At 44.9% G+C, this 18,326-nt stretch overlaps 2 protein-coding genes across 3 annotated transcripts in view; one reads left to right on the top strand and one right to left on the bottom strand.

Moving 5' to 3' along the window:
- The window catches only part of LOC139916555 (uncharacterized protein CFAP97D2), a 4,293-nt gene extending 1,549 nt beyond the window's left edge, over positions 1–2,744 (bottom strand). Inside the window, exons 1-3 of the mRNA XM_071905476.1 lie at positions 2,652–2,744; positions 1,961–2,041; positions 1,272–1,390 (exon numbers count right to left, since the gene is read on the bottom strand). Of these exons, the coding sequence (XP_071761577.1) occupies positions 1,272–1,390; positions 1,961–2,041; positions 2,652–2,744 (293 nt within the window). The remainder of the gene's footprint in view (positions 1–1,271; positions 1,391–1,960; positions 2,042–2,651) is intronic.
- A 2,991-nt stretch (positions 2,745–5,735) lies between these two features.
- Positions 5,736–18,326, top strand: part of znf609a (zinc finger protein 609a) — a 40,521-nt gene continuing 27,930 nt past the window's right edge. For both annotated transcript variants that reach the window (XM_071905479.2, XM_071905480.2), the window contains exon 1: positions 5,736–6,064. The gene's annotated coding sequence lies outside the window, so the exon portion shown is untranslated. The remainder of the gene's footprint in view (positions 6,065–18,326) is intronic.

Below are 18,326 nucleotides of genomic sequence, written 5' to 3'. Positions count from 1 at the left end.
CATCAGCTGTTACAGGCTGATTACAGTCAATGCTGGCTGAATATCTGCTTCATCATATCAGTAGATGTTAGTAACTCACACAGGAAAACCCTCTGCCTGTTTCCCGTCATGTTTGACATCTGCCTTTGTGTCAGCTGACGTGTTACAGCTGTCCTGCAATGAACGATGGGAAATATTGCCGGAGAAGTCTGCAAGGTAGCGGCCTCGCTGGAAGTCTGCATGGAGCGCCCCACAGGTCCACATGAGAGCCTTACAGACTTGATCAGTTCTGACACTGGACAGCCCTAAACCCTCCTGGACTTCACAGGAGCGAGCCCTAAAGCCTGCAAGCCTGCAAGTTCGCCGAAGTCCGGACATTTGGATTCAACCTCAGTATGAGATCAACAGAATCAGCTTCAGTTCCTAGATCAACATCATTACCAGGAACTAGTGTGACAGATAGGAGATGAAGGGTCAGAGGTCACAGCAGCCAGATTAACACTCCTGTGACTCTAAAATGATGCGGATGAGAGAGAGGAGCTGAGGAAAGAAGAAGAAACAGACTGTTAAGGTTAGATCTATAAACTGTATCTGTCTCCTCTGGTTCACAGCTGATCAATAATTCAACACCATAACAGAGCAGGACTGCTCACATCAATCATTTAAAGGGCCAACAGGGCGGTGGAGTCTGCTGTTGCTACGACAACAGTTCCGTCAACAAGCCCTCCGTGCAGGGCACCACGGCAATGCAGAAACAAAATCAACCAAAGGCTTTAGCTATGAGACAAACTGTAGCTTTGTGAAATATTAGTTACTAAAAGTTACTGTTACTGTTAGTTACTGTTTCCTATCTCTAAACAGGCAACAACCAACTCTGCATGACATGAGATGACATGAGATGACATGACATGAGATGACATCATATGACATCACATGACATCACCTCTGCCATTTATTATGATTCTTCCTCTACTAACACGAGTGCGACTCTGATCCTGCTGAGTCCCTCCTGTTTTATTCTGCTGTGGTTCTCAGTAGAACCTTCTGACAGCTTGGTGAGAAAATATAAGAAAGTTTTGTGTTCAAAGCACTGGGACCTTTTTAAAAATATGATTCACTTTTTTCAGATAACAGGAATCATTTGTGTTTAAGCGCAGCATCATTTTGCTCTGAGCCCATTTGGGTGTAAACCACCACAGCTGTTTGGTAAATACCTTCTTCCATAAGGATCACATGAATAACTGACGTCTCATGTTCTCATGTTCCACAGTATGTTCTTGTCGGGTTCTCACCTCCTCTGCTGGTACGGGTTCCTGTGGTCCACCAGGCCTTTAGAACAAACGATGTCAGCCAGTTTGGAGGCGAGGAGGCGGTTTTCTCTGTCGATGACGGACAGACGCTCCTCCTGCAGCTGGACATGGAGACACAGTTGGAAACAGATAAACACACAAACACTTTAAAATTCATTTCTGAGACTCAGAGAGACTCAGAGAGACTCAGAGAGACCCGGAGAGACCCGGAGAGACCCAGAGAGACCCAGAGAGACCCGGAGAGACTCGGAGAGAGTTCAGCATTCCAACAGTTCCAACATTACAGCAACCAGTAGGGGTCAAAGGTCAGAGGTGTTATGCATCAGGCTGTCTGTAAATTTCTGGTGAACTCTCCAGCTGCTCTGATTTTAACAAACTTGGACGATGAATTTAGTCGAGTGTTTAGGAGTTGAAACATGACAGCGATCGGCCTGATGGGGGCGCTGCGACTAAAGATTTCACACTGAAAGGTCATAACTGCTACAGCGATTTTGGTGAAACTTGGACAATGCATCTTGACACTGATTGGCCCAGAGAGCGCCTGCATCATCAGTGAGAGACGACACGTTTCCTGAAGCTACAGCTACATGTCTGCTGCAGAGAAACACATTAGACTGGTGTGTGTGTGTGTGTGTGTGTGTGTGTGTGCGTGTGTGTGTGCGTCCACTGACCTGCAGCTGTTTGAGTTTGAGCTGGACGTGTGCGGGAGTCTTCATGCCCCTGGTGTCCACTATGGGCTGGGTGGAGCTCACCTGGACAGGTAACAACAGGTAACAGCTGTGGGCGGGGCTTAACCTGACACTAGATACTCAACCTGCTGAAGATACAGTTAATATTTACACTCCAGTCATGTGACTCTGTTATCCAGACAGACTCACACTGAAGTCAAGGAGAAGGAGGAGAATAAACTAAAGCAGCCATTATTATACAGGAGGTCAGGGGTCAAAGGTCACAGCAGCCTGACAACTGATGGAACAAATATTCCTTTGACCCAGAATGATCTGAAGGGAAAGGCAGAGGAGAGAAGTAGTATGGATTTTTTTAACGTAACTAATTACAGTAAATAATGTTTTATAGTATTTTGTAAACCAGTTGCTTTCTGTGACAGATGATCTGAGGCTGGAGAACTACTTCACTCCTCCACCTCCAACCATCTGATCCACCTCCAACCATCTGATCCACATCCAACCATCTGATCCACCTCCAACCATCTGATCCACATCCAACTCTCCATCTCCATTCCATCGATCCTTTACCAATCAACTCTCCATCTCCAAACATCTGATCCCTCACTCCTCCTCCTCCTCCTCCTCTTCTTCCTCCTCCTCCTCCTCCTCCTCCTCCTCCTCCTCCTCCTCCTACCTTCCTCCTGTGATCTTCATAGCTGCTCTGGTCCCATCTCTGCTGCAGGTAGCGGCTGGTCGCAGGTTTCAGCGGCTGGTAGGACCGGTGCATGCTGCAGCTCTGACAACACACACACACACTGACACTCACTGACACACACTGACACAAGGTGCAGCCCAGCAGGAGGAGTGTGTGCCGGTCTGGGGGTCGTTGCCATGGAGATTTACCTGTCTATCTCCCTGCAGACAGATAAGGTTTCTATCAATTATTACTGAGCTGATCTACTTAAAGGATAAGGCCGGTGTTTTTTAATGCATTGCTTACCCTCAACAAATCCTATGAAAATAACAACATCAACAATGCGTTTGCTCTCCTCCCGTTACTTTCTGACTTCCCACGTTCTGTTTTTAGCCGTCAACCCGGAAGTCATTGGCTCCAATTGTAAGCTAAAAACCTTTAAATACAGCTCACAAAGACATAGTTTACATTTTAAAAATCTCTAACTGTTACCATGAAAAGTCAGGCTGTTGTAGTTATTACCAAATCAAATTCAAACGGGAACAAATTCTTCATTACGCCGGGGACTATTTTCTGTGCTACGGAACTACTTTCCTGAGATGGAAAACGTGTTTACGGCTGGCTTATTAAGTCGTTTGAGGAAAAAGTCGTCCGGCCCGGTGCATCGTGATGATGAAATATGCTGCAGAGCAGCAGCATGGCTCTGTGACGGGTTTTAATAGTTTTTAATACAATGCAGTTCTCTGGCTGCTGGGACATGAGGCTGCACTGGGCACCGCTACATGGACCAGACTTGTTGGCAAAACAAATTCATCACTGATTTTGTTATTTTCATAGAATTTGTTGACGGTAAGCAATGCATTAAAAACACCAGACTTATCTTTTAACCAGGGAGGAGGAGCTAAGAGTCCCCCCACACACACACACACACACACACATGCACACACACACACACACACACGCACTCACACGCACATGCACACACACGCACACACATGCACTCACACGCACACACACACACACACACACACACACTCACACACACACAGAGGTTTATTCTATTATACATTTTCACATCAAAAGCCTCTGAAACATTTAGACACTAAAACTTTAGTTTATCTGAAACTTGATTCTAAAGGTATTTGGGCCTTTATGTCTTAGATTTAGATTATTTTGGTTGCATTCGTTTGGTTAAATATTTGGTTTAGTATTTTATATTTTTTTTAAATTGTATTTTAGGTTTGTGCTTTTATTTTGTTTTTTAATTGTCAGTTTGTTTTTTCCATTTATTTGAATTGTCATTTTGTTTGGTGCTTTTATTTTGAAGGTTTGAGATATCAGGTAATGTTTTGTTTTCTCCCTGCTGACTCATTACAACAAATTATAACTTTATAACAAATTATAACTCACTGTGGATTAAGTTATTGATTACTGATGTTATTGATACCTACTGTTGTGGTTTATTAAACTTCAGCTAACAATAATCTATAGCCACTGTCTTAGTAAAACGGGACGTTGTTTGTTTCTGACTCTTCTTGCTTTCAAAAACTTTGCCAATGCAGTTCCAAACTTATGTTGCAAAACACATATTTATTTTCCATCTCAAAATACGCGGTGAAAAAACAGCAATAAATGAAAGTTAAACAAGAAGCAAGCCTCCCTGTCTGAGTCCCTCTGTCCCACACAGGAGGTTCTGAGACTTCTGACTACAAACAATATAACCCTAAGCATTCATTTGTCAACATATTAATTCATTTCTCCAACATACATTTTCAAATAATAATTTTATTAAAAATAATAATAATTCTTATACCATATTTATGACCATATGAGACAAGTAAGTAAGTAAAGTTTATTGATACAGCACCTTTCACAGAGCAAAGTCACAAAGTGCTTCAGAAGAGTAAAATAGTTCAAATAAGACCAGAAAACAGTAAAAAACAATAAAACATAAAAACAAAAGACATAAAAACACACAGAATTACAGAGACAGGCTGAGCGAAGGCCGGTCTGAACAGAAGAGTCTGTCAGGTTGACACAAGGCCGGTCAAGGCCGACCGGCGTCTCTGATGCTGTTGAACAGTCCAACGGCCGCCGGCACAAAGGAACGTCTGAAGCGCTCCGTCCTGCAGCGTGGGGGGAGGAGCCTGAGGCTGAAGCTGCTCCTCATCATCCTCAGCTCGTCGTAGAGAGGGTGAGGGGGGGAGGGGGGAGGGGGGGGTTCTCCAGGATGGAGGTGATCTTCCCCCTCATCCTCCTCTCTGCCTCCAGACTGTCCAGTTCTTCTCCTTCCTTCTCCACCAGCTTGTTCGGTCTGTTGGCTTCTCCTGCCTTGATGCCGCCTCCCAGCACACCACAGAAGAAGAAGAGACAGGCTGCTACAGACTGGTAGAACATCTGCAGCAGCCTGTTGCTCACGTGGAAGACAGTCTGTCTTCCACATCAGAGGACAGTTCAACACCCAGGAAGACCTCCTGCATCGTCCCGGTGCCAAAGACAGGACGTCCCAGCGCTCTCAATGACTACAGGCCAGTCGCTCTGATCTCACACGTCATGAAGACCTTTGAGAGACCTTTGAGGCTCTGCAGCACCTCAGGCCCCTGGTGGTCGGCTCCCTGGACCCCCTGCAGTTCGCTTACCAGGCCCACATTGGAGTGGAGGACGCCATCATCTACCTGCTCCACAGGAGTGCAGCTCAACAACAAACTGGACCGGGGCTGGGAGAGGAGGGGGGAGGGGGGGGGTGTCCAGTGTGGAGGACAGGCAGGGATGGGTGACCATGGTGCTATTGTCCTTCCCAATCCCACTTTAAATCCAGTTCCAGGTGTTCACTGCCATACTCCCATTTCAGAGTCCAGTCCAGTACTCCAGTGAGTTCAGTCCAGTGAGTCCAGTAAGTCCAGTTCAGTGACTCAATTTCATTAAGACCAGTCCAGTGAGATGACTCCAGTCCAGTGAGACAACTGGAGTCCAGTAAGACCAGTCCAGTGAGATGACTCCAGTCCAGTGAGACCAGTGATCCAGTTCTCCGGGTTTTGGTTGCATTGTATCTAACAGCCATTTAGCCCCAGTCAGTGTGTCTGTCTGTCTGTTGCTCTGTCTGTGTGTCTGTAAACAGGAATAACGCGGATCTGGAACCTGCTGGAATATCACAGTCAGTCATGGAATACCGGGGATTTGCTTTATGTTCATCCAGGCCTGAAAACTGACTCCAAAATGTCGGTGTTTCCCGCTGCTTTCCAGTTCTGTCGGGGATGTGACCGTGTGATGGCTGCGGTCCAGTGAGCTGGGAGCACGTTGACTGGTCTGCCCGTTCAATCCACCAGTTTAGAGCTATTTAAACTGGTTTTACTGGGATTACCGTAACCTATGGAGTGTACATGAATACTGGCCGGATAGGGTTTCCAAACGGGGTAAGTGGACAGGCTGAAGTTGGCTCTGTTGCTGGGATTTTGATCCACTTTTGTGAAACGCGGGATAGCCTGCTAGCTATCCCGGGTTAGCTCACCAGGCTAGCTGCTGTCTTTGTCTGGAGAGACCGGGGAGCTAAGGGACATGCGTCCATTATCGGACACGTCCCCGTCTGACCTGCCTCTTTCCCTTTTCCTGCGAAATTTGGACGACGAGCCCCAAAGTCAGTCAGTCCACAGCATTTAAACATGGTTACCGATGTATATGCAGTTTTATGCAACGATATACTCATATTTCTGAGTACAAAGTCAATGTGGACTCTGCTTTACCATCCGTCCAAGCTAGCGTTAGCACTGGACGGTTCCCGTGTTCCTAAAAGCTCCGGTAGCTTAGTAGTGAAGACCAGTCCAGTCCTCATCCCGTCCTGTCAGATATTACAACGTTGTGTTGGATACAGGAAGCAATGCGCAGGAAAGGCCCAAATAACTCTAGGCATTAGACGTAGATTAATCGTTTGTCCGATAATGGATCTAGGGGGTTGACATGGAGGTTGAACGCTGCATCGGTAATCGTCCATCACATGAAAAATAGACACATGTTACATAGATGATCGCTAGATAGGTGGTTTTAGGAATACTCTGACGTCTCTAACGTTAGTCATTACTTTGTCTGACGGTAAACTGACTGAACTGACAGGCTTATTAGAAAGTAGACGAGGAATACTGGATCGCACAGAGCTAGCTACACTCTGTCCGATAATGGATGTAGTTAGCCTGGTAGCGGGCCACGGCGGGCCTCGATCTAGCTCCACAAGTTGTAGTCCACACCGTCACATTATTCGGTATGTAGCCCTCGGTAGGTGTTATGAGTGGGTTTGTCTCTGACATGAAGCAGCTGGAACCGCAGTGAGACTTTATTATGTAAAAGACACTGAGATCAGGCCGAGCGGACAGTTAGCTAGCATGCTCACTAACTCAGCTAAGCTAACTAGCTGTGTGGAACTGGTCTGTTTACAACCGTTTTCTATTTCTTTGAAATTGCACTTAGCGTTATCCACACAAATTATGGTTTGTTTGTTGTTTTTTAAACATTGCTCTTGTTTATTGTCTCCATGACCAAAACAAGCAACCGTCCAAAGGTCCATAACGTTAGCTAAATGCTAACTGCAGGATATAAATATGATGTGAACCGGGTTGTCCAACTTTATTTGTAATTTACAGCACGTTTCATACACAAGCTAGGTCTGTGTTAATCTGCAGAGGACAGGCTGATAGTAACATGAACAACAGGCAGGAGAATACCAGGTTAGCATGATTGCATAACGTTAGCTGGTGGTTGTCGGCCTGCAGCTGGTTATTAGGCTGAAAGGCCGAATCTCTGTCAGTGTGTGAAACAGTTTAAATGACAAGAAGTTACAAAGTCAAGGTGTGTGATGATCATTTCACCTGAAGTAAGCTCCATATTATCTGACTGTAATGTTGTTACTTCAGACTTCAGATCAAATCTGTGAATGAAAGCAATAGAGGAAATGGACTGAGTAGGAAAAGCTTGTTTGTCTTCCTTGTAAATGTCTTTATAGATACAGGATCTCTGTTAATCCTGTTGTGAATGACTTGTTTGAACCATAAGATCCAATCTGCTCATCCAGTAAAACACTTCACAGATGATTTGTCTCCTTTCAGTATTATGTACCAGACAGTTTCTGGCTACAGTCTTTCTCAACTGGTTTTCTGTTGGGAGTCTATTTGGACTTTGTGAACTAGTTTGAAAGGAAATGAACGAGGAAAACATTTATTGCAGACACTTGAAAAAGGTGAATCTCCCGACTCCCAGCATCTCTTAACAGAATAAATGGGTTTGTTCTGCCTGATGGGAAACTTCCAGGTCCAAATATCCACAACTGGTGTTTCTGTTTCTGTGACATTTCAGCAGGAATAATCTGGTTCAGGACAGAGTGAGTGAATGGAGACAGGCAGATTTATCTTCTCTCCCAGCCATGTGAGTCTGACCTGGAGGCTCAGGTCCGTTTTGGTTCTGCTTCCTGGTTCTGGTGCCGTCGATTAATCCAACGATTATTTTCTTAGTTACATTAGTCATAACAAAATGAAAATGAATCAAGCAGCTCAAAATTCAAAGCTTTATTGAGCTGTCAAGGCTTTGATGAGCAGGAAGCTTTCTGTCAAGACCTGCACACCTTTGTTAGTTAAAATAGTTTACTTCATTGCATAAAGTTTGTACACACCAACAAACACACAGGCTCTCATAGAAGAAGTCCTCCTGCGCAGCTCATACACACTTCAGTATCACTGAGTAACACCATTAATTATTGTGGAAACATAAAATTGTGATGTTTATCTATGACGATTAGTTCAGTGTTTGGGTGCAGACCTCCTCAGTGTTTGGGTGCAGACCTCCTCAGTGTTTGGGTGCAGACCTCCTCAGTGTTTGGGTGCAGACCTCAGTGTTTGGGTGCAGACTTCCTCAGTGTTTGGGTGCAGACCTCCTCAGTGTTTGGGTGCAGACCTAGTTCAGTGTTTGGGTGCAGACCTCCTCAGTGTTTGGGTGCAGACCTCCTCAGTGTTTGGGTGCAGACCTAGTTCAGTGTTTGGGTGCAGACCTAGTTCAGTGTTTGGGTGCAGACCTCAGTGTTTGGGTGCAGACTTCCTCAGTGTTTGGGTGCAGACTTCCTCAGTGTTTGGGTGCAGACTTCCTCAGTGTTTGGGTGCAGACCTAGTTCAGTGTTTGGGTGCAGACTTCCTCAGTGTTTGGGTGCAGACCTAGTTCAGTGTTTGGGTGCAGACTTCCTCAGTGTTTGGGTACAGACTTCCTCAGTGTTTGGGTGCAGACTTCCTCAGTGTTTGGGTGCAGACCTCCTCAGTGTTTGGGTGCAGACCTCAGTGTTTGGGTGCAGACCTCCTCAGTGTTTGGGTGCAGACCTCCTCAGTGTTTGGGTGCAGACCTAGTTCAGTGTTTGGGTGCAGACCTCCTCAGTGTTTGGGTGCAGACCTAGTTCAGTGTTTGGGTGCAGACCTAGTTCAGTGTTTGGGTGCAGACCTCAGTGTTTGGGTGCAGACTTCCTCAGTGTTTGGGTGCAGACTTCCTCAGTGTTTGGGTGCAGACTTCCTCAGTGTTTGGGTGCAGACTTCCTCAGTGTTTGGGTGCAGACCTAGTTCAGTGTTTGGGTGCAGACTTCCTCAGTGTTTGGGTGCAGACTTCCTCAGTGTTTGGGTGCAGACCTAGTTCAGTGTTTGGGTGCAGACTTCCTCAGTGTTTGGGTGCAGACCTAGTTCAGTGTTTGGGTGCAGACCTAGTTCAGTGTTTGGGTGCAGACTTCCTCAGTGTTTGGGTGCAGACCTAGTTCAGTGTTTGGGTGCAGACTAGGGCTGCACGATATTGGAAAAAACTGACATTGCAATATTTTTTTTTCTGCGATATATATTGCGATATGAAAAAATACGGGAATTTTCACCAAATGACTTGAATAGCTCTATCAAGACTTGCCCCTTTAAGAAGGTGGCCTTGTGGGTAACCTGCGCGGGTGACGTAGTAGGAAGTGAGTGTGTTTTTGTTTTTAGCCGCAGCCAGAGTGAGTTGCAGGAAGTGAGTAAAGTTACCATAGTTAGCAGAAAAGAGCTTAGAGCGTCACCGAGAGGCCGTGCATTATGGTCGCTCTGTACTGAAATAAAGTGCCAGTTCTCCACTGCAGAGTCGGTCCGGACTCTTAGTAAAAAGCTTGTTACCAGCTACGAGCCAGGCTAAGCTAAAATAGGCTAGCACAACACCAGAGGCTTCCGAAAGCTGGAAGGTAACATACGCTGCTCTTATAACAAACCCTTAAATCGGAGTAAATGATGTTATATCAGACAGACTTCTCTTGTAGATTAGTCATGGAAAATGAGAACCGAGCGAGTTTTCCTTTTGTATCAAGCAGCAAAAAAGTTGTAGCATGACGTGTTTGAGTTAATTTGCCTTACTTGACATCGCACGTCCTGCGATGTGACTACTGCATCACGATGACGATGCTGAAACGATATATCGTGCAGCCCTAGTGCAGACCTCCTCAGTGTTTGGGTGCAGACCTCAGTGTTTGGGTGCAGACCTCCTCAGCGTTTGGGTGCAGACCTCCTCAGTGTTTGGGTGCAGACCTCAGTGTTTGGGTGCAGACCTCCTCAGTGTTTGGGTGCAGACCTCCTCAGTGTTTGGGTGCAGACCTCCTCAGTGTTTGGGTGCTGACCTCCTCAGTGTTTGGGTGCAGACCTCCTCAGTGTTTGGGTGCAGATAGGGATGTCACGATACCAGAAATTTGGTAGTCGATACCAATACCATTGAAATTCCAAGATTCTCAATACCCAATTCGATACCACGGTAAAAAAAAAAAATCCCATGTACTTCAACATACACTCCTTTATTTAAGAAAACTTTGAACATTGCAAAAAGCAACAACAGTGGCATGTAGCCTTCAAGTAATAAATAGCAACAAACAACTATTAACATTACAAAAAAATGAATGGAAAAAAGCCTTAATATTTATTGTTTGCTGACTTTGCTCCTGTCTCTCCTGCTGACATCCTCCTCTGGCTCCTCTGTGAAAAGAACATTAGGAGATTTCAGTTATCAGGTTTAGCTCAAAGAAAACAGCAGAGGCTGCTGCATACACACACACACACACACACACACACACACACACCTCTATATACTCAGTGTGCAAGCAGTAGTTTACATTGACTAACATGGTGACAGACCATTAGTCTGGAAATATTTATTTAAAAAGTTAATGTTATATTTTGATGACAGACTGAACGGTGATGACTGTAGCCTACTATGAGCTATCGTTACATTAGCCTAAACAAGATAACGTTAGCCTTAGCGTTTAGCCATTGCAAACGTTGTGTGTGGAACATTGCTACAACAGATGCCAGCTGTCGCAAACAAAAGTAACGGTAACATTTCAGGATAAGAACATTTTGACGATATGTTGAAACTCACTCACCTTGAATTCTTTGTATAAATCTGGATGCCTGTCTTTGAGCTGCTTTCGACACGTCGCGGCGGACCTGCTGTCACTGCAGCCGCGCTTGTCAAGATTGCACGTATTGTTATTTGTTGTTATATAGTCGGTACGCGTTCCTTCTTCTTCTTCCTTTTGCGGTTAACGTCAGACTAGAACACTTGGAGGCGTATATGCTGCCCCCGTCAGTTCCGGAAGAATCACATCTCCAGTACCTACGACATCTACGGTACCTACGGTACTGTAGAAAAACAAGTACCGTCACGTTTTCAGAATTTTGGCATCGACTTGGTACCGAAGTATCGGTTCTGTGACGTCCCTAGTCCCGAGTTGTTTTCAATGCATCACGGAACAGGAAACGGGGGCAGCATGCCACTCTGAGTGTTGGGCAGCTTCACACATCTCTGATTAGTAAGATGAAAACCAGAACCAGATCATCTAGAAGAGTAGAGACTCCACTGTGCTTCCTGCCTCCTTCCTCTCCTTCCTCTTCTTCCTCCTCTTCCCTTCTCCTCCTCTCTCTTCTTCAGCTGAAACTGTTCAGATCTCTCTCACCTGATACAGGCTTAAAACAGAATTGCTTATTAACCCCAAATGGTGACTGGAGGACATGAGGTTCTGCCGTTATAAATCTACAGCAGCATCAGACAGACGGCTAACCTGAGTGACAGTGTGACGGTGTTACAGTGTAACAGTGTTACAGTGTTAGTGTGACGGTGTTAGTGTTACAGTGTGACGGTGTTAGTGCTACTGTGTGACGGTGTTACAATGTGACAGTGTTACAGTGTTAGTGTGACGGTGTTAGTGCTACTGTGTGACAGTGTTAGTGTGACAGTGTTAGTGTTACAGTGTGACGGTGTTAGTGTGACTGTGTGACAGTGTTAGTGTGACGGTGTTAGTGTTACAGTGTGACGGTGTTAGTGCTACTGTGTGACGGTGTTACAATGTGACAGTGTTACAGTGTTAGTGTGACGGTGTTAGTGCTACTGTGTGACAGTGTTAGTGTTACAGTGTGACGGTGTTACAGTGTGACAGTGTTACAGTGTTAGTGTGACAGTGTTAGTGTTACAGTGTGACGGTGTTAGTGTGACTGTGTGACAGTGTTAGTGTGACGGTGTTAGTGTTACAGTGTGACGGTGTTAGTGTGACTGTGTGACAGTGTTAGTGTGACGGTGTTAGTGCTACTGTGTAAAATGGTGGGAAAAAAAATTGTGGCGGTCAGTGCTGATATTGTGGCGGGCCGCCACAAAGTTTTCTATGTGTGAGAAACCCTGGTGTTAGTGTGACAGTGTTAGTGTAATGTGTGACAGTGTTACAGTGTTAGTGTGACGGTGTTAGTGTTACAGTGTGACGGTGTTAGTGTGACTGTGTGTTAGTGTTACAGTGTGATGGTGTTACAGTGTGACGGTGTTAGTGTTACAGTGTGACGGTGTTAGTGCTACTGTGTGACAGTGTTAGTGTTACAGTGTGACGGTGTTACAGTGTGACAGTGTTACAGTGTTAGTGTGATGGTGTTAGTGCTACTGTGTGACGGTGTTACAATGTGACAGTGTTACAGTGTTAGTGTGACGGTGTTAGTGTTACAGTGTGACGGTGTTAGTGCTGCTGTGTGACGGTGTTACAATGTGACAGTGTTAGTGTGATGGTGTTAGTGTTACAGTGTGACGGTGTTAGTGTTACAGTGTGACAGTGTTAGTGTTACAGTGTGACGGTGTTAGTGTGACTGTGTGACGGTGTTAGTGTGACTGTGTGACGGTGTTAGTGTTACAGTGTGACAGTGTTAGTGTTACAGTGTGACGGTGTTAGTGTGACTGTGTGACGGTGTTAGTGTGACTGTGTGACGGTGTTAGTGTTACAGTGTGACAGTGTTAGTGTTACAGTGTGACGGTGTTAGTGTGACTGTGTGACGGTGTTAGTGTGACTGTGTGACGGTGTTAGTGTTACAGTGTGACTGTGTGACAGTGTTAGTGTTACAGTGTGATGTGTTAGTGTTACAGTGTGACGGTGTTAGTGTTACAGTGTGACTGTGTGACAGTGTTAGTGTTACAGTGTGATGTGTTAGTGTTACAGTGTGACGGTGTTAGTGTTACAGTGTGACGTGTTAGTGTTACAGTGTGACGGTGTTAGTGTGACTGTGTGACAGTGTTAGTGTTACAGTGTGACGGTGTTAGTGTGACTGTGTGACTGTTAGTGTTACAGTGTGACGGTGTTAGTGTTACAGTGTGACAGTGTTAGTGTGACTGTGTTACAGTGGGGGGTGTTGAGTGCCTTTCTATTCTTGTATTCTCTTATATTGTCAATATATAGGCTAATATCAATAAAGGATCTCATTACCTGAATGACTGACAAATTATCTGATGTACTCCATTTTAAATAGTTCCATTTGTCAAACGAATAACTACCCTGTATATATCAATAAGTACTCCCTTTCAAGTACTTTGTGTCAAAGATAACAGAACTTAAAAATATAAACAGTGTTACACAGTTCTGAAAGGAGACTCCTTTTCCAGAGAAATCAGCTGTTCTGCCCTCTGCCCTGCTGCATCTCTCTCTGTCAGTCTCTCCTGTATCTTTACATCGTTACATTACAGCTTTAACATTATTATCTGCTCTGCTCCTCTGGTCCAGACTGTCCTGCTCCTCCTCAGGACCGGTCCTTTTCCTTCTGTGAAAATATTTTTCAATATTAATCTGGATTGAGGGAGCAAACATTCAGAGTTAAAAAATAAAATGGTGGGAAAAAAAATTGTGGCGGTCAGTGCTGATATTGTGGCGGGCCGCCACAAAGTTTTCTATGTGTGAGAAACCCTGGTGTTAGTGTGACAGTGTTAGTGTAATGTGTGACAGTGTTACAGTGTTAGTGTGACGGTGTTAGTGTGACTGTTAGTGTGATGTGTTAGGGCTACAGTGTGACGGCGTTACAGTGTTCAGTGTGACAGTGTTTGTATTCAGTGTGACAGTGTTTGTGTTCAGTGTGACAGTGTTAGTGTGATGTGTTAGGGCTACAGTGTGACGGCGTTACAGTGTTCATGTTCAGTGTGACAGTGTTAGTGTGATGTGTTAGGGCTACAGTGTGACGGCGTTACAGTGTTCATGTTCAGTGTGACAGTGTTAGTGTGATGTGTTAGGGCTACAGTGTGACGGTGTTACAGTGTTCAGTGTGACAGTGTTAGTGTGATGTGTTAGGGCTACAGTGTGACGGCGTTACAGTGTTCAGTGTGACAGTGTTAGTGTGACAGGGTTAGTGACAGTTTGACAGTGTTACTACTACTACTACTACTACTACTACTACTACTACTACTACTACTAATAATAATAATAATTAATGTGTATATATATATATATATATATATATATATATATATATATATTTATTATTACATTATTATATACTGCACATATTCACATAGTCAGTGGTCCGGAGTTCAGTTATTAGTGCCGGTTAGGTCTCAGTAGCTAATTTTACTTCTTCTAATATGTGTCCGTATGGCGATTTTCAAAATAATTGCGTCATTAACGGGCTATAACAGTTATAAAACGGGGTTGTTTTCCGAGTGATTGACAGGTCGCCTGTTCCGTGATCGACAGGTCGCCGGTTACGGACCAATAGCAGGCAGAGCTGCGGCGCTGCGGGAAACCCCCTGCTTCGCTCTGGCTGCTCCGGCTCCAAAAAATGTCAACATGGCGGCGATCGTAAACCCCGACTTTTGGCTTCAAAACGGCCCTTCAGAAACCTGTGGGTGACGTCACACTCACTACGTCCATCTTGTTTTACAGTCTGTGGTCAGGAGTCACAGTTACACTTCATTCTACCGCTTCCATCGTCTCAGTCTGAAGCAGCGGTGGATCGACTCCTCGGGTTTAATCAACTTCTTATCACAGCAGGTGTGCTGCAATACACGTCATCTCTATAGCAACATGGTGCTGTAAGCTTCATTCACATTCAGCAAAAAACATATGTCTATATGTGCTTGACACACCTACTGGCGTTGCGAGTTTGTTGTGCTATCACCATAGTAATGGCCTCTAAGGATCATGGATATTGTAGTGTTTGGTGCCATTTTAAACATGGAAGCAACAAAAAAGTACGATTTGGCACTAACGAGGTAGAAACATTGGCAACTGAGGATCATTGCAGCAACCTTTAGTGTCGTTCTGATCTAGGAGACTCGAGGGGTTCTCTGCTGTGTAATATGGCAGCAAGCACTAAAGTTAAATCCCCATGAGTCTGGTGGCTGGAGAATCTGTCAAAGACGCTTCCAGAACCGAACGTCTCAACTCTGTGTATCAGCACCAGTTACCCAGGTGATGATGGTAGTACCACTAACCTAGTAGTAGCAGTAGCTGTAGCAGTACCTGTAGTTAGGGATGGGAATCGAGAACCGGTTCCAGTTGAGAACCGGTTCCAAATTGTCTGATCCATCGGAATCGTATGCCTCCGAGGTTATCAATTCCTTTTATCGATGCCGGCATGTTTTTCTGACAGTTGCGCATGCGCATTGCAAAAACTCATGCGTCATGATGTCAAACTCTGCGTCTACGCTGCTGGAAACTTGCAACAAGAAGGAGTCATGGCGGAGAGGAAGAAACGGTCCAAAGCGTGGCTTCATTTCACGAAGAAAGATGACAACAGTGCTACTTGTAACGTCTGTAAAATGATCATTTCAGTGTTCACACACAGCGTTTTTTGATGTGGAGAAATAAGAAGCGGATCACGGCAACGTCACCTGACGTTAGCCGAGCGGCTGCTAGCTCACTGACCGGCCGGTTAGCCGAGCGGCTGCTAGCTCACTGACCGGCCGGTTATCCGAGCGGCTGCTAGCTCACTGACCGGCCGGTTAGCCGAGCGGCTGCTAGCTCACTGACCGGCCGGTTATCCGAGCGGCTGCTAGCTCACTGTAGCTCACTAACCGGCTGGTTAGCACTTCTAGCAGACAGAACAGAACAGTGTTGTGCAACAAGCAAAGGCTTACCAGATATTTCCAATACATGCCCAGTATAATCCATACTGCCTTTATGATCGCTGTTGCGGTAACGGAAATTCACTTATTACAACGTCCAATTTCTCCACCGGCACTTTCACTTTCTCCATATTTGTTGTTGCTATGGGAAACGGCCAGCGTCTCTGTCATCGCGATTGGTCAGCTGGGAAAAAGCGGTCACGTCACCCGACGCTTTTCTGAAAAGTTGGACATTTCTCAACTTTTGAAAGCGCTCCGCTCTGACGAAAAAAACGCCGCTGCAGCGCTTTTCGGGAGCGGCCGCCTTTTGTGCGCCTTGCGGCCGCTTCCCATTACTTTTAATGAGAAAAGGGTGCTGGCGGTTGGGGATAAAACGCTATGTGTGAACGCAGCCAGGGTGGAAACACCAGCAATATGTTGAAATATCTTAGGGTAACCATCTAACCATCTTATTTGTTTTCCAAGTTATATCATTTTAAGAAAAGGAGCATTGTAATTTATTTTAACATGTTCAAATGTTATCAGGCAGACATTCTACACTGTGTTCAGACTCAAGAGATAATAAAACAGCTGCGTTGACACTGAAAATCTGTGTAGGCCTACTTTTTTTTCCACACAGAAAATTGATCGGGAATCGATAAGGGAATCGATAAAGAACCGGACCGATAAGCAGAATCGATAATGGCATTGGTATCAATAAAATCTTATCAATTCCCATCCCTACCTGTAGTAGTAGCAGTAGCAGCAGCAGTAGCCGCAGTAGTAGTAGTAGTAGCAGTAGCAGCAGCAGTAGCCGCAGTAGTAGTAGTAGTAGTAGTAGCAGTAGTAGTAGCAGTAGTAGTAGCAGTAGTAGTAGCAGTAGCAGTAGTAGTAGCAGTAGTAGTAGTAGCTGTAGTAGTAGCAGTAGTAGTAGCTGTAGTAGTAGTAGTAGTAGCTGTAGTAGTAGTAGTAGCTGTAGTAGTAGCTGTAGTAGTAGCTGTAGTAGTAGCTGTAGTAGTAGTAGTAGTAGCTGTAGTAGTAGTAGCTGTAGTAGTAGTAGTAGTAGTAGCTGTAGTAGTAGTAGTAGTAGCTGTAGTAGTAGTAGCAGTAGTAGTATTAGTAGTAGCTGTAGTAGTAGCTGTAGTAGTAGTAGTAGTAGTAGCAGTAGTAGTAGTAGTAGTAGCTGTAGTAGTAGTAGCTGTAGTAGTAGTAGTAGCTGTAGTAGTAGTAGTAGTAGTAGCAGTAGTAGTAGTATTAGTAGTAGTAGTAGCTGTAGTAGTAGTAGCTGTAGTAGTAGTAGCTGTAGTAGTAGTAGCTGTAGTAGTAGTAGCTGTAGTAGCTGTAGTAGTAGTAGCTGTAGTAGTAGTAGCTGTAGTAGCAGTAGCTGTAGTAACTGTAGTAGTAGTAGCAGTAGTAGCTGTAGTAGCTGTAGTAGTAGTAGCTGTAGTAGCTGTAGTAGTAGTAGCTGTAGTAGTAGTAGTAGCTGTAGTAGCTGTAGTAGTAGTAGCTGTAGTAGTAGTAGCTGTAGTAGCTGTAGTAGTAGTAGCTGTAGTAGTAGTAGCTGTAGTAGCTGTAGTAGTAGTAGCTGTAGTAGCTGTAGTAGTAGCTGTAGTAGTAGTAGCTGTAGTAGCTGTAGTTGTAGTAGTAGTAGTAGTAGTAGTAGTAGTAGTAACAGTCATCGTATCAGTATTGCAAGTCATATCGTCATCGCAATATAGAACAATGTTATCGCACATCGCAGATTTTCCTTATATCGTGCAGGCCTAGTATAAATTGGAATTTGCAGTTGTACTTCCCCTGCCCAGTGCACCAGATGCAGGCCTATATCCTGTACCGAACCGAGACCGTGACCCCAAAACCGTGATATGAACCGAACCGTGAGTTTTCTGAACCGTTACATCTCTGGTACGTAGCATACAGAGCTCCCCGCTAGCGGTGGGTTCGGGTTTCCATCGGAGCAGCCAGATGATTGGCTCTGATGTCGGTCAGATTCCCGCTCCAGCTGATTTCCATATAAAGAGGCGGAGCCTCAGATGAATGGCAGCCTGTGGAAATGATTTAATGAAGTTGAGCAGAAAGTCTGATCTGAGATCAGTTCTGCAGTCTGGACTCCAACAGCTAATCCACCAGCAGTTTAGGAGTCAGTCTGGATACTGGAGGCTTGTTCATGTGGACAGCTAGCTTCTTTAAGGAGAATACTGCTGTCAGTTACAGTCGGTTTACTTCTGCCTACTTTACATTTCCCCCAATCATTTTGCAATGCATGCTGGATGTTTAAATTGACTAATCTTCCATCGTTTTTATCATATCAATCTC

This window comes from Centroberyx gerrardi, chromosome 4, assembly GCF_048128805.1.
Source record: "Centroberyx gerrardi isolate f3 chromosome 4, fCenGer3.hap1.cur.20231027, whole genome shotgun sequence".
In the NCBI taxonomy this organism is placed as follows: Eukaryota; Metazoa; Chordata; class Actinopteri; order Beryciformes; family Berycidae; genus Centroberyx; species Centroberyx gerrardi.
Note: the sequence above shows the minus strand (reverse complement) of the source record. Positions and strands in the feature narration are given on the sequence as shown.